At 41.0% G+C, this 14,893-nt stretch overlaps 2 protein-coding genes across 2 annotated transcripts; both read left to right on the plus strand.

Annotated features, from left to right (window-relative positions):
- The first annotated feature begins 364 nt into the window (after window positions 1–364).
- Window positions 365–8,269, plus strand: xkr8.3 (XK related 8, tandem duplicate 3). The gene is made up of 3 exons (XM_061760894.1): window positions 365–1,022; window positions 3,518–3,705; window positions 6,537–8,269. Exons 1-3 carry the CDS (start codon window positions 703–705, stop codon window positions 7,235–7,237), a joined length of 1,209 nt encoding a protein of 402 aa, XP_061616878.1. The 5' UTR covers window positions 365–702; the 3' UTR covers window positions 7,238–8,269.
- A 1,010-nt stretch (window positions 8,270–9,279) lies between these two features.
- On the plus strand, window positions 9,280–14,547 carry LOC133470767 (XK-related protein 8-like). Its single transcript, XM_061759542.1, has 3 exons — window positions 9,280–9,671; window positions 11,256–11,446; window positions 12,623–14,547. The coding sequence occupies exons 1-3, from the start codon at window positions 9,376–9,378 to the stop codon at window positions 13,375–13,377; spliced, it is 1,242 nt and encodes a 413-aa protein (XP_061615526.1). The 5' UTR covers window positions 9,280–9,375; the 3' UTR covers window positions 13,378–14,547.
- Window positions 14,548–14,893: the final 346 nt, after the last annotated feature.

Consider the following 14,893-nt stretch of genomic DNA (forward strand, 5'->3'; position numbering starts at 1 on the left):
ACTATAACACTGCTACACTGATACACTTCTAAACAAATCATTGACACCTCGTAAGTTACGCCGTGTGTCTCTGATTGGTTGTTTTTCCTTGGGTGCAGTGGTTTCTCGTACGAGATGGGGCCAGAGACAGCTGATTTTGTTCCCAGCTCACATTTATCCTGTGCTGTAATACTGTCAAGGGACAATGACTGTGACAGTGCAATGACAAATTTGACAAAAAAGTTTTTTTTTGTTGAAATGGGAAAGTGAATGTTGTCATTGTAGTGGTACTTGGTACTAAGTTATTTTTTTCGAGATGGTACTTGGTGTAAAAAGTTGAAGAACCAAAGCTAATAAAGTCCCAAAAGTTCATATTTCCCCCCTAAAAGTTAGACGAACACCCTTTCGGTGCCGGATGTTGAGACCAATAGCGTGGCGTCATAGCCGCTGTGGGCGGGCCTAACACCAACGTTTTTTTTGTTGTTTTTGCAAATAAGCTCTTGTTTTGTCGTTTATAACTTTAGCGTGACTATACTTTGAAACAATAATGGTGCGTTAGGTCCGGTAATGGAGTGATTCCATTCTAGTGTCCACCTGTGGGACTCAATGAAATGTTCTGGATGGGTTGAAAGCAAAGTGAGCCGGTCTCATTTGGAGACAAATAACGGGACGCTTCGCCACCACAGCGCAGCTAACCGGCTAGCTAACTCGCGCTAAATTGTTATGGAGACTTTTTCCAAATACTCTTGGATCGATTTCGTCTTTTCCGTCATCGGAGTGTGTACTTTCTTGGCGGACTGGGGCTCCGACTTGTGGGTTGCTGTGGAGTTTTACTGCCACGGTGACTTTTTGTGGTTCGGCGCACTGGTCGCCCTCATGATCCTGTCGTCCTCCGTGCTCCAAATGTTCAGCTGGTTCTGGTTGAAGTATGACCGCCACCTGCCCGGGTTCCGAAGCGAGATCGGAGCCGAAGCTGTGCTCTTCGTGGACAAAGTTAAACTTAGCTGCCTGTTGCATGTGCTGCAGCTGGGTTTCCTTTGCAGGTAAACAAACACGCGTGTGCAAATATTGCTGTTGTTGTTCTTGTTGTTTTGGGTCTCATCATTGCTTGGGTACGTGTGTCAAAATTTGAACATTAATTGGTTGACATGAGATCAGCTTTATCACATTGATCTTTTTAAAAAAAGACGATTAGAGTGAGTGTCATAAGAAAGTTATGTATCTGCACAACCGGTGAAAATGCACCAATTTCTGGCCGACGTCTTGATGCAAAGAAAGAGGGGTCGAGATTTTAGGTGTGACCTTCTTTCAAACTTTCATAACTTTTCTCCTTTATCCTATTTTCAAAAGGCGGGTATCATTGGAAAGCTTGCTAAACAGAAACAGACAACACATACCTGTAATAAGGATGAACTTCAAGTCAGTATAGAAAGCCAAGGGCCCAGGTTTACAAAAGAATGTTAGTCTAACAGAGTTTGCACATTGTGGTCACGTAATGTAGTGTGGTGTAATTTGCCACTCAAACATGCATGGAAAAGAAACAAATTAAGTCAAGTTGTTGAAATACATAGTAAGGACTCAATTCTGTAGCACAGTTAGGAGGCATTTGGAGTTGATAAAATTCATTAAAATAGCGTTTTAAGTGACGGAAAATATCGACCAATTTACATTATATTTGGCAGAAGCATAGAAAAATATTAATCCTAAAGATGTGCTTATGGATTTGAAAAATGATTTTACTCACCAAAAGTTTTTGAAATAAATTGTTGAAATTATAAATTAGTATAAATTAATATTATAACATGGTTACTTGCCCTTTCGAGAAATTTTGAAGTCGTGATTAATATTAGGACAGGTGTTCTACATTTTCAGTAGTGGTTTGCAGTGCAAGGTGAATAACGCAAACACTACTTCCGACAGCCAGTCAGCGGCGGCTACACGCATACCTCCCTACTTTGTTAAATTAAATCTTATAAAAGTCAGGTGACAAAACAAAAAAGTGCTTGCACTTTGTAGCTACTTAAGTTGAAGTTGAAGACAAGTCAACTAGTAAAAGAAGTACTGATCCATTTCCTGTATTAAAGTAAAAAAGTACAGACTCTGAAATGTACTCATGAAGAAGAGTAAAAAGTAAAAATGATTTTTTTTCCCTTTGTCAATTATCTTTTTTCCCCTAAATCAGTGTAACTAACTAAGTAATTAACTTTAAAGTACAATACACTTGCATCTAATTATTTAGAAATGTTTGTATTCAAACATTTTTTTGTTTTTATTTAACTTTTAGGTCTAATACATTGAATCATAATTTTCCTATATTTAAGTGCATTGTCAATATTCAAACTGCACATAATTTTACAGAGGTTAACAAAAATATTAAATGTACTTTTTAGGAATGAAACCTAATGATGAACACTTGGGCCCTAGAACTGTATTTTAATATTGGTCATTATGGTGGTACTTAAATATTTTTTGAGGCAGTCCTGAAAAAGTTTGAGAACCGCTGGCTTCAGTCGTGTTTAACTTTCTGTCACAATCTCAATAAAAAAATACCATTGTGCTTGCTAAAACTTGTCTGTGTAGATTATCAGTTATCTAAATCATGGTAATCCCCATCTTGAATCTTGTTTGTTGAATTAGTTTTATTTTTTTCTCGTTTTCCTAAAACATTCAAAAATTATTAACCTAAATGCTTTACGGCCTATTACGTACGGTCACGTTTTGTTGCGCTAACCCCGTTTTTCAAGTTACGACTGGTTTTCTCGTCTGCGTGGTAAGTGGGTGACTGCTGTGGTAAACTTTTTGACAGTTTAAAAACCTGCCCTGGCATCCAGGGCAATCACGGCCTGTCACGTTTGCCCACGCCGCCCCCCCTCCCCCCACGTCCATCATGTTTTGTCTATGATGGCCTGAAAGGTGATAGCAGTGAGGTGTACCCTGCCCTCTCGTCAACGTGAGCTGGGATAGGCTCGACCTCACCTGTGACCCTAGCTAGCAAGGATAAGCAGCACAGGGCGCCTTGGTTAAACATTATTGAAGCGCTCTCATTCATCTTAAGCCATCATACAGTACTTCCTCTCACTAACAGGCCGCATGCAGTTAAACACATTCGTGTGATAATATTTCTCTTTTTTTATCTCATTGTTTGGCTCATCATTGTAGAAGTACGGTACTTCCATTCATTTTGAGCAGTCATGCTTTCGCTCTGCAACAGGTGACATGCAGCTTCACATTGTTGTGATACCAACACGCTTAGACACTTCACAATAAAGTTTTTATTATAATTGTTTTTATGCTTTCATACATGTACACATAACTGTCTGGTTCACCAACATGGCTCCAGTACGCAAGCGTATAATTACGTTTGACAAGTGCCATGACCATAAACGTCAAGTTCAGGTGCGGCGGTGACAAATAATATGTTGGTACTGCATCCTGTCACATTCCATACCGGTTCTCCTTCACTGAGGTGTTTGGATCCGCTGTGCGATTTACCGTGCGTCATTTAACAAGTCTTTTGTCACGCATTCCCCTCACGTAGGCACATCTCGGCCATCCGACAAGGCTTCCGGGTATGGTGGCGGAAAGAGGAAGGCTCCGAGTACGCCGTCTACCTGACCCACGACCTCAGCATGCTGCGGCTCATCGAGACGTTCTGCGAGAGCGCTCCTCAGCTCACGCTCATGATCTATGTGGTGCTGCGCACCAACAAAGCCAGGACCGTCCAGTGTGAGTTCTCTGACACATTAGGGCTAGTGTTCGCATAATAAGCAAAAGTGTTGCTACATGTGGTCATTTCCACTAACAAGAGAAGAGCTCCTTCAGAGGGCCTGGCTCACAGTTTTGATGTCAGGCTTCTCAAGTTCCTCCAGAGCAAACGAGACTCTCCCAAGATGACGGCAAAGCACTTTTAAATGAAACTCTTCAGTTCACGTCAACATACAGTGGGTATGGAAAGTTTTCAGACCCCCTTAAATTTTTCACTCTGTTATATTGCAGCCATTTGTTAAAATCATTTCAATTCTTTTTTTCCCTCAGTAATGTAAAGACAGCACCCCATATTAACAAAAAAAATAATTGTTGAAATCTTTGCAGATTTATTAAAAAAGAAAAACTGAAATATCACACAGCCATAAGTATTCAGACCCTTTGCTCAGTATTTAGTAGAAGCCCCTTTTGCGCTAATACAGCCATGAGTCTTTTTGGGAATGATGCAACAAGTTTTTCACACCTGGATTTGGGGATCCTCTGCCATTCCTCCTTGCAGATCCTCTCCAGTTCTGTCAGGTTGCATTGGGAACGTTGGTGGACGGCAATTTTCAGGTCTCTCAAGAGATGCTCAATTGGGTTTAAGTCAGGGCTCTGGCTGGCCCATTCAAAAACAGTCTTGGCTTGTTGGTAGGTGAACCTTCGGCCCAGTCTGAGGTCCTGAGCACTCTGGAGAAGGATATCACTGTACTTGGCCGCATTCATCTTTCCTTCGATTGCAACCGATCGTCCTGTCCCTGCAACTGTAAAACACCCCCACAGCATGATGCTGCCACCACCATGCTTCACTGTTGGGACTGTATTGGACAGGTGATGAGCAGTGCCTGGTTTTCTCCACATATGCCACTTAGAATTAAGTCCAAAAAGTTCTATCTTGGTCTCATCAGACCAGAGAATCTTATTTCTCACCATCTTGGAGTCATTCAGGTGTTTTTTAGCAAACTCCTGCGGGCTTTCATGTGTGTTGCACTGAGGAGAGACTTCTGTTGGGCCACTCTGCCATAAAGCCCCGACTGGTGGAGGACTGCAGTGATGGTTGACTTTCTAGAACCTTCTCCCATCTCCCGACTGCATCTCTGGAGCTCGGCCACAGTGATGTTTGGGTTCTTCTTTACCTCTCTCACCGAGGCTCTTCTCCCCCGGACGGACGGCCAGCTCTAGGAAGGGTTCTGATCGTCCCAAACGTCTTCCATTTCAGGATTATGGAGGCCACTGTGCTCTTAGGAACCTTCAGTGCAGCAGAAATATTTTTATAACCTTGGCCAGATCTGTGCCCTCTGAGCTCTTCAGGGAGTTCCTTTGACCTCATGATTCTCATTTGCTCTGCGATGCACTTTGAGCTGTAAGGTCTTATATAGACAGGTGTGTGGCTTTCCTAATCAAGGCCAATCAGTATAATCAAACACAGCTGGACTCCAATGAAGGTGTAGAACCATCTCAAGGATGATCAGAAGAAATGGACAGCACCCGAGTTAAATATATGAGTGTCACAGTAAAGGGTCTGAATACTTATGGTTGTGTGATATTTCAGTTTTTCTTTTTTAATAATTCAGCATACATTTCAACAATTACACTTTTTTTCTGTTAATATGGGGTGATGTGTGTACATTAATGGGGAAAAAATTTAATTGTAATGATTTTAACTAATGGCTGCAATACAACAAAGATTGAAAAATTTAATGGGGTCAGAAAACTTTCCGTACCCACTGTAGGTCCATGGCACCAAGATTTTACAAGCTCGCTGCAGAGCACTACTTTTGTCTAAATAAAGCTTAATTCACTTCAACATCGTTCCTTGGCACCAAGCTGCCACAAGATGGCGCCAAAGTGGTACTTTTATTGCTTTGGCCTAAGCACAAAAACAACGAATAACAAGAAAGGAACCGTCAATATGTGTGGATACACTGTATGAGTGAAACAAGATGCTGGCTGTAAGGATTTAAGGTGAAGCCGTGCATATTCCGGGATCGCCATTCATAAAGTAGAATATTTGTCAATTTTTTGGGGAAGCTGTCATCTGTTATTTGCTAAAAAAAAATTGCTAAAATTATCTCGTGTTTGCTATTTTTACATTAAGGCCAAAGCAATACAATTATTACTTTAGCGCCCAATGATAGAATCTTGTATTTGTTCTTAGGTTTAATTCATTTGTAGTGTTTTCTCATCTGCATTTTAAATGTGCTGTTTTGTTGGCAGTCCTTGAATGTACCTCGTTTGTGCATCATCAGAAATAAAAATAAAGTTATGTTTCTGCTCCCAATATACTGTAGCTCCTAAAAAAGCCAGTGTAGTCTACTTTGCGTTTACAATTTGCCTGTATTCCCTGACATTTATTATGGTATGTAAATGGCAAAAGGTGAGTTTGTGGTAGTGCGCATATTTGCCCATGTAGAACGTCATGTCAATTATGCTTGCATGTTGTTTAGGCTCATTAGTGCTATTAGCTAACATACTAGCTAATAGCACAAATGAGCCTTATGTGAAGGTGCTTTGTTTGTGTTGAATATATACCAACTGAATACAATTATGGAACATGGGTTTATGATTTTGTACATGCTAGATGCATGGCCTTGGCACTTTAGGATCTGCTCCGTTTGAAGTGCTTTGCCACCATCTTGTGGCATCTAGAAGCAATTACAACCCACTTGAGGGGGGGGGGGGGTAATTGCTATTAAGTCAAGGTACTACTGTTTTGAGTACCACACAGTGAGCTATCAGAATGACAGTTACACACATCAAAAGTGTTCTTCCGCTTTATTGCCACACTGATAGCGTAACCTCTGTGTTTGCAGTCGTCAGCATTGTGGCATCAACCACGTCCATAGCCTGGATGGTGGTGGATTACCACCGTTGCTTGCGCGCCTTCCTGCCAGACAAGGCCAAGCAGGGCTGGGGTTCGTCTTTGGTCTACTTCCTGTGGAACCTGCTGCTCATCTCCCCACGCGTCGCTGTCCTCGCCCTCTTCGCTTCTGTCCTGCCCCCCTACATTGCCGCCCACTTCCTGATGGTTTGGTCTTGCTTTGTTGTATGGGCTTGGCGACAGAGGACCGACTTTATGGACAGCGTCGGTGGGGAATGGCTCTACCGGGCCACCGTGGGGCTCATTTGGTACTTCAGCTGGTTTAACGTAGCCGAGGGTCGGACTCGAAGCAGGAGCATCATCTACCATACCTTCATCACGACCGACGGGGGGATCCTGCTGGCCACTTGGTGGTGCTACCGCGACCCCGTGACCTCCCAGCCATATGCAGTGGCGCTGCTCATCACTCTACCTCTTACCTACTTGCTGGGACTGCTCTTTAAATGCATCTACTACTGTTGCTTCCACCCTAAGCTGTGGAGGCCCCCGCTGAGGGAACCAAGACTGACTGACGACTTGCCTGATGCAGAAGTGTCCTTCAGAGAATTTCCCATCCAGGACGGTACTTTGTCCTCCCAGCTGCTCAACAAAAGGATGGCGCACAATGCGGCACTCTTTTACTCCAGTCTGTAGAAACGCTGCAAAAAACAGAAAAAACAAAACAAAATGAGAGTTCAGTCGTCTACTGATAACGCTTGTTATCTTTTTAACCTGTTTTTGTGTGTACTCTGGATACTGTAGACACCCAGAGGCCAAGGTTAAGTACACCTGCACAAACTAATGATACAAGAGACATGCAAAATTTGCAGACAATGCAATGCAGTTCTACCCCACTGCAAACTACAAATAAAACATTATTGTTCACAAATACCTCTCATACATTTTCAATCAAAACCGAGCCCTGTTGTCTGAGAAAGGCAGATGGATACAGTTCTGTTGATTTGTGTGGGTGTACTTAATAAAATGTCCAATCAGTCTTATCTTTGTGATTACATATTAATGTGCCATATTAATTTAACAATATGGCACACTTTAAAAAAATAATAAAATTCCAATGGCCCCGAGATACCCACACACATTGCTGTCAAACTGACTCTTTACAAAGTTACATCGTCTCCTGTGAAATGTCCAGTAGTGAATTACAAAAGGGACATTTTATAAGCTAGTTTTTCAAAGTGACTTTTTCTACACGTTCACAATCGATAATACACTGTTGCAAGGATGTAGAATTGCTGCTATTACCATGTATTTACAGAATGTGTAATTGCAAGAACAGAACACAGACAAATTCACAGTTAAGCGGTAACAATATGGATTTAAAATTAAGTGTCAAGGTCTATTAATATTTCCTTTTATTGGGTCAATTCATATCGTTAATATTTTCCAGCCACAAATGTCTCAGCTATATTTAATCATCTGTTGTCAAATCAAGCAAGGACTGTGTGTATGCGACTTGGAAGGAAGTGAGGGGTGGGGCAGCGTCCTTTTGAGCCATGTTTGTGCTCTATGTTGACTTCATACAGAATTTCAAAGGGAAAAACCATCACTAGCTCGTTAAATTTGTCATGAATCTACAAAATAAAATATGTATAATTGTAAAAATTGTTTAACTAGGAACATTTTGTCTGAACATTTTGAAAATAAATGTTGCAAGACTTAAGCAAGCCACTGATTCTCTTTTTTGTTTTCTTCACAAATACATGGTGCCTTGAGATATTTTCACGATACGAGCCGTTCAGTTGATTGTTTTGCTTAGACTTATGAGCAAATATTATAGAAGCGCTGTGAACTCCACAACAAGCGGCAGTTTGTGCAGATAGTGAACGATTCTTCAAAAAAGAGCCTTGAAGCTGTTTATTGCCATTCCCAGTTTAAGTTTACTTTCAAAGTGAACAAAATAAAGCAAACAAACACATGGCTTGCCTGTTTAGCTTCATGCTAACAAACAATGTAAAACGCCATTGACGGGCTAACAGCATTGGTCTTGCGGTGTTATAACCCTTTCAGCAACAGATATTTGAACACAAACAATGGAGCGGTTCAGAAAATGGATGGATGGATTATACTGTCCCCAGGTGGCCAAAGTGCGCACACCAGAAGGAGGAGCACAATGTCCATTGAATTGAACTAATTGGGCACGAACTGCTTAATTCTTTACATTCTGTTTAATTATTAATAAATTATTTAAAACTGTATGTTTTTACAAAGTACAATATTATAGAGTGCTATTCTTAAAAACATCTCACAACATTTTTTTTGGGCGGGGGGGTCTGGAACGGATTAATGGCATTTCCGTTCATTTCAATCTGGAAAGATTATTTAAAATTGGAAGTGTTTTGAGTTGTGAACGTGGTCACGGAACAAATAAAATTAATATGCACCACTGTAATATTAAAAGGGTCCAAAAAAATTATCTAACTCGGATAATCAAGAACATTCAATTTGTGACATGTATGAAGTCAGTAAAACAGTTGAAAAAGAAATCTAGTTAGCCCTACAATTAGAGTTTAAAGGCTGTCATTTTGTGAATGAAAACAACACAAGAAACTGAGTTAAAGTGACATGGAATGACACAGGATTATTTCACGAGTTGTTGTTTTTTTGACCATATACCTTTAAGAGTAGTCTTTGAGGGCGGGTTTTTTTTTTTAAGCAGGAGGAGTGCCGCACTGTTTTAACACAGTCGATCTGTCATTCTGTTCAAGTTAGTGATTTAGAGTGCCGTGGGAGTGGGACCAGCTCCACCAGCATGTAGCTGTACAAGTGGAACCATGAGCTTGTTCAAGTACTCCAAGTTGGATTGTATCCTCACTTATTTGGGCCTGGCATTTCTATTGTTGGACATTGGTCTGGATATATGGACTGTGGTGTCTTTCTATCAGGAAGAGGAATACTTGTATCTCGGCATCCTGATATTGTTCCTCCTGGGCTCGTCAGTGCTTATTCAAGCATACAGCTGGCTGTGGTATACTTATGATAACTTTGAACGGGTGACAAGGGTTGAGAGCTGTCTCACTCCTAAACAGCTCAAGGCCCTGCACTTTTTACAACTGGGAACCTACTTCAGGTTTGTAGGTAGAAAGTCTACTTTAAACATATGGGGGTGGTGAATTTGTATTTGTCTTTTTCATATGGCCTCCCTGATTTGCACTGTCCAGTTCATGGAATCGTTCTCATTTACAAGAAAGAGTAAAACTTTCCAATTATGTAATACGCTGGAATTTCTTTCAGGGTCTCTTTTTGTCTAGCAGCAGAGTGACCTAATAGTTTGCGCGTTAGCCTCATAGTTTTGAGGTTTGGGTTTAGACTCTCGGCTCCGGCCTCTCTGTGTGGCGTTTGCATGTTCTCCAAACATAAATACCATAGTTTTTTTTTTTTTTTTTTTTTTTAAATAAGGGATTTGCTGGAAGAAAAATTCTCAATGTTAGTACAATTTGAAGAATTGCAATTTTCCATACATGTTTTCTGCCAAAATGAAAAGAGCAAATCTACATCTGGCCCTCAGGCCTTCAGTTTGACATTTGTCCTGAATTGTCCGTAGATCAATTGTGAATTTGAGTGTGAGGTGGTTCTTTTTCCCTGCCCTTCAACTGGCCGGCGACCAGTGCGGGGTGTGTTCCGGCTGTGGCTCAAAGTCAAACGGATGGATGTTTTTGTCTATTGTTGTGGTGAAATTATTTGGAGGAAGCTGTGGATAATGTGCAATTTGTGACCATAGTATGCCAGTGGTCACTATATTTCATAATCAGTCCTTCCCACACTGTTTAAATAACTTCTTTGCATTATGTTCCTGTTCCAAAAGTGCTTTTTCAACATGTTTATTTCCACTGACTGGCCACAGCATTGTTAATAAATCAAAATTAAGAGCTGCATTTGAAATTCTGCTATATAGTTTAGAGTGACACTCAACAATGTTTTTGTGCTTCTAGTTTGTAGTGAAATAACCACTGCAAACCACCCCCGCAATAATAAATGATATACAGTAGGAAAAGGAAGACCTCTAGGCTCTCTGGCATTGTCAGTTGTAAACTGAGCATTATCTTTGAAAGAGCAGGGTAGGTTTGTTTTATTAGATTAGTTGAGGGTGTGGGTGACTGGTAACTGTTGTAAGCGTAATTTACATTTAATACTTTTCAGAGGTCACAAAGACATACATTTTAGATGTCAAGAATTACCGTACAAAGTGGCCTGGGCAGTATGTCACAAAAATAATTTCAACAGATACAAATAAATACAGTGGTGCCTTGAGATACGATGAATATTGAAGAGTTTTGAGCGGGTCTGTATATATACATACAATATGTCTATTATATTGCACCCCAGGTGGCCAAGAGAAGCACAATAGAAGAAGCAGCACATTGTCCATTGAATTGAAGCAACAAACGTGGCAAACGCCATTTAATTCTTTACATTTTTGGGGGGAATCTCACCGTTGACATAATGGGGAAGAATCAAAGAATATTGGGTCTTGATTAAGGGCACCTCAGTCATGGGCGCCTCTGTCATTTGGGGAATTCAAGCCTGGTTCCCTTGCACTATTAATCACAGCTTCCCCAAAGAAATACAAAAATCTGTGTGTATGACAAAATTGCTAAATATGCAAGCCCACATCTGTAATGGGTGGATTTGAGTCTCCATTGTTCTCTCTCAGGCATGCCGGCGTTGTGGAGATCACGTCCTGCAGCTGCATTACAAAGACCCAAAACCCAGTAGACGCTGCGGTGTTCGTGACTCACGACCTCAGCATGCTACGGCTCTTCGAGGCTTTTTCAGAGAGTGCGCCGCAACTGGTCCTCATGCTCACCATCATGCTGCAGCAGGGACAGCTGGATACTCTGACAGGTACCACATCCAGTTGTACCTATAACTGTATAGTCATTATTGAACAAGCGTGAGCTTCTTCGATGAAATCTATTAGGCCATGGCCTGACTACATGAAACTCCTCACCTCACTTCCACATAGTTCCTTGGCACTAAGATCCAACAAAATGGCACGAAAGCAATGTTTTTATGATAGACATGGGATGGGCCTGACAGTGAAGAGGTAAGTTTTCCCATGAATAACGCAGTCTATGTTAAAACAAATAGGCAGATTCAGAAATGGCTAACTGCAAACATGCAGGCGTTCACTGTATTTAAAAAAATCCTGTTGCAGTGGTGCCTTGAGATACAAGTTTATTTTGTTCTGTGACATTGTTCGGCTCTCAAAATAATTCTCCCATTAGCTTTCCCCATTGAAATACATGGAAATGTAATTAATCCATTCCAGGGTGCCAAACTAAAACAACAAAAATGTTTGGGATGCATTTTTTAAAAGGAGAAAAATAGCACTTATATAATATCTTACTTTGTAAAAAACATACAGTAATGTCAGTATTCGCCACATGTTTTGCTTCAATTCAATGGGCATTGTGCTACTCTTTCTGGTGTGCTTGCCCTGGCCACCTGGGGGCAGTATAATACAGACATATATACATAGAATCGGTGTCAACTTCTCAGTAAGCCCAGTAATATTAGTCATTTTTTGCAGAGGATAAAGAATATAGGCCTGTGAGTATTGTTACATTATCCATCTACTTGTGTTGTTCCACTTTTGTGTTCAAGTAACCATCGTTTAAAGGGTTATAACACAGTAAGACTGATGCATTTTGTGCGCTTGTCTGTGGCGCTTCCCATTAAGTGTTGGCATTAAGCTAGTGGACTTCAAAGCAAAGTTACGTCACTGCCACCATACAGCGCTCGGATCTTAAAGAAAACAAACAAAAAAAATCGTATCTTGAAAAAAAACTTGTTGGGTCACTCGTTATCTCAAGGCACAATTGTTGGGCTTTGGCGCCATCTTGTGGTAACCCAGGGCATTTCAGAAAGATGTGACGAGGTGAATTGGTGAAAAGTAAACCGCGAATATGCAGAGAATTACTGCATTAAGAAAAAATACACCAAATACACCGGCACTGTCAAATTCCATTATAGTACTGCCTCAGTAGCAGGTTGTAGACTGTCAAATGTCATCCTCAGTGTTGAAGGCCGTCGGCTCGGCTTCAGCTATCGCCTTCAGCGTGACCGCGTACCACCGCTCCCTGCGCTCCTTCCTGCCTGAGAAAAAAAAGCAACACCTCGTCTCCTCGCTCATCTACTTCGCCTGGAACCTTCTCTTCATCTTCTCCCGGCTGGCCGCCATCGCCCTCTTCGCCTCCGTCCTGCCCTGCTTCATCTTCACCCACTTCCTTTGCTCCTGGCTGCTCCTATTCTTCTGCGCCTGGCGCTCCAAGACGGAGTTCATGGACAGCCCAGGTGGGGAGTTGCTCTACCAGGCCACTGTGGGCCTCATCTGGTATTTTAACTGGTTCACTGTGGTGGAAGGAAGGACTAGATACAAATTGTTGTTCTATCACATCTTCATCCTGCTTGATGTGTCCCTAATGTGTGGTTTGTGGTGCTGGAGGATGCACACACAACCCCTTTCTTTTAAAATCCCACTCTTGTATGCCTGCATCATTGCTGTCAGTGTGGTTGCACTTTACATTTTCGGCCTAATACTCAAAAGAATCTATTACAAGTGCTACCATCCAAACCTGAAAGGAGACGCTAGTAGTACTACACAGAAGGCCGACATGTTCTTAGCCCGTAATTTGGTGCCGGAGGACAGTGTTCCTCACATTAGCGATCAAAGTTACATGGGTGAAGACGTAACGGACGGCGCCGTGGCCCAAGCGGACGCCAAACTTTACAATAAGAGAATGAGGAAGCTGGCGGAGAATTTCTTCTCATGATGCATTCACTTGACTTGCACGTGGATGACCCACACGCACAATGTATGATGTCTGTCACAAGGGAACAGTTCTCTAACCTCAACGTGGACCACTTGACGTTCTGTCTTGTTATGGTTCCCATTATTTTATTTGTAGTTACCAATGTTGTTCATTGGTTCTATATGTACATTGGACAAGCTGTTACGGTGTGTTGATAGTCAACAGTGTAGAGCTGCTAACTCAAGACCGTGCATGAGTGAAAGTGAACCTAAAGTATTTGAATGCATTGTTTGGTTGAGTTAGGTACATCTGCACAATCTAATATCTAATAAATCTGCCTGTACAAACAGAATGTTTAGTTTTGATTGGCATGAGTAGAGACTTATTACTCTACCAATATGATTAATGGAATTGTAGCTTACAGTGCGAACTGTTAATGCAGACTTTTTGATACAGCTCTTGAATTGGATCTAATTAGATTGTGCGAGTATAGCAAACTCAAATGTCAGCAATTGAAGGCTGCAACTGGTTTCCTTGAACACTTTGTGTGAATTAGTGTACCAAGTAGCCTCAATGTTCATACCAACCCCTTAAAAGTACTGAACTCTCTGGTTATTAAGTATCATTACAATCACCGATAATGTAAATGTTGACATATGAACAATATATATAATAAACAACATGTGCCTGCCTACAGATGCACAAATATAGGTCCTAAAATATGACTATGTAAATACTTATAGTATATGTTTAATGCAATTGTATTATTTATTAATGTAATTAAAATAATGCATTCATTTTTGGATCGTGAACAAATGAAAGAAAACTTGCAGGTGGGTAATATACTCTGTCAAAGTATGCAAAGACACCGGTCGGTCAGTGTATTTCCAATGTGCTGACTTTATCAGATAAACAGGAAATCCTTACAGAGATTGAGTGTTGAGGTCCCGAACGGCTACAGTGGTCGAAAAGACCCTCACGGGTCCTGACCATGAGATGAAAAAAATTAAATCTAATTTTAGGTTGAAAAAGTGTCTGAGACTATTGTACTTTCAACATTGCATCCCCATTGTTTACTTTAAAACAGACCTGGCATGCAGGGTACTCATGGAACAAAATAATTTCATGTGTCAGTAATGGTAGGGCCATTCTGTGTATTGTGCACAAAGTGAACATAAAAATACACAAATGCTTTGTTGAACTGTTTTTGTTATCACTTTTAGTAATCCGAGCCAGTAATACCACGTACAGTATTACTTATTGATTGTCTCCAAGCCAGTATGATGTCACAGCAACTAATTAACGCAGTTGAATCTATTCAACAGTAATACAGAGCACACGGAGTTCATGAACTATCATTGGAGTACATTTAAAACAAATTGGTTGCTGACTTCTAAACAGAGAGAAAAATGACAATTTGAAAGAACTTCCAAAAAAGATCTGAATTCGAAAGAAAACAGCGTTAAAAAGGAGAAATATAACACTTAAGATAACATAATACAATGTTACGAGGACTAAACAAACTCTTACACCTTTC

This window comes from Phyllopteryx taeniolatus, chromosome 21 (genome assembly GCF_024500385.1).
Source record: "Phyllopteryx taeniolatus isolate TA_2022b chromosome 21, UOR_Ptae_1.2, whole genome shotgun sequence".
NCBI classification, from domain to species: Eukaryota; Metazoa; Chordata; class Actinopteri; order Syngnathiformes; family Syngnathidae; genus Phyllopteryx; species Phyllopteryx taeniolatus.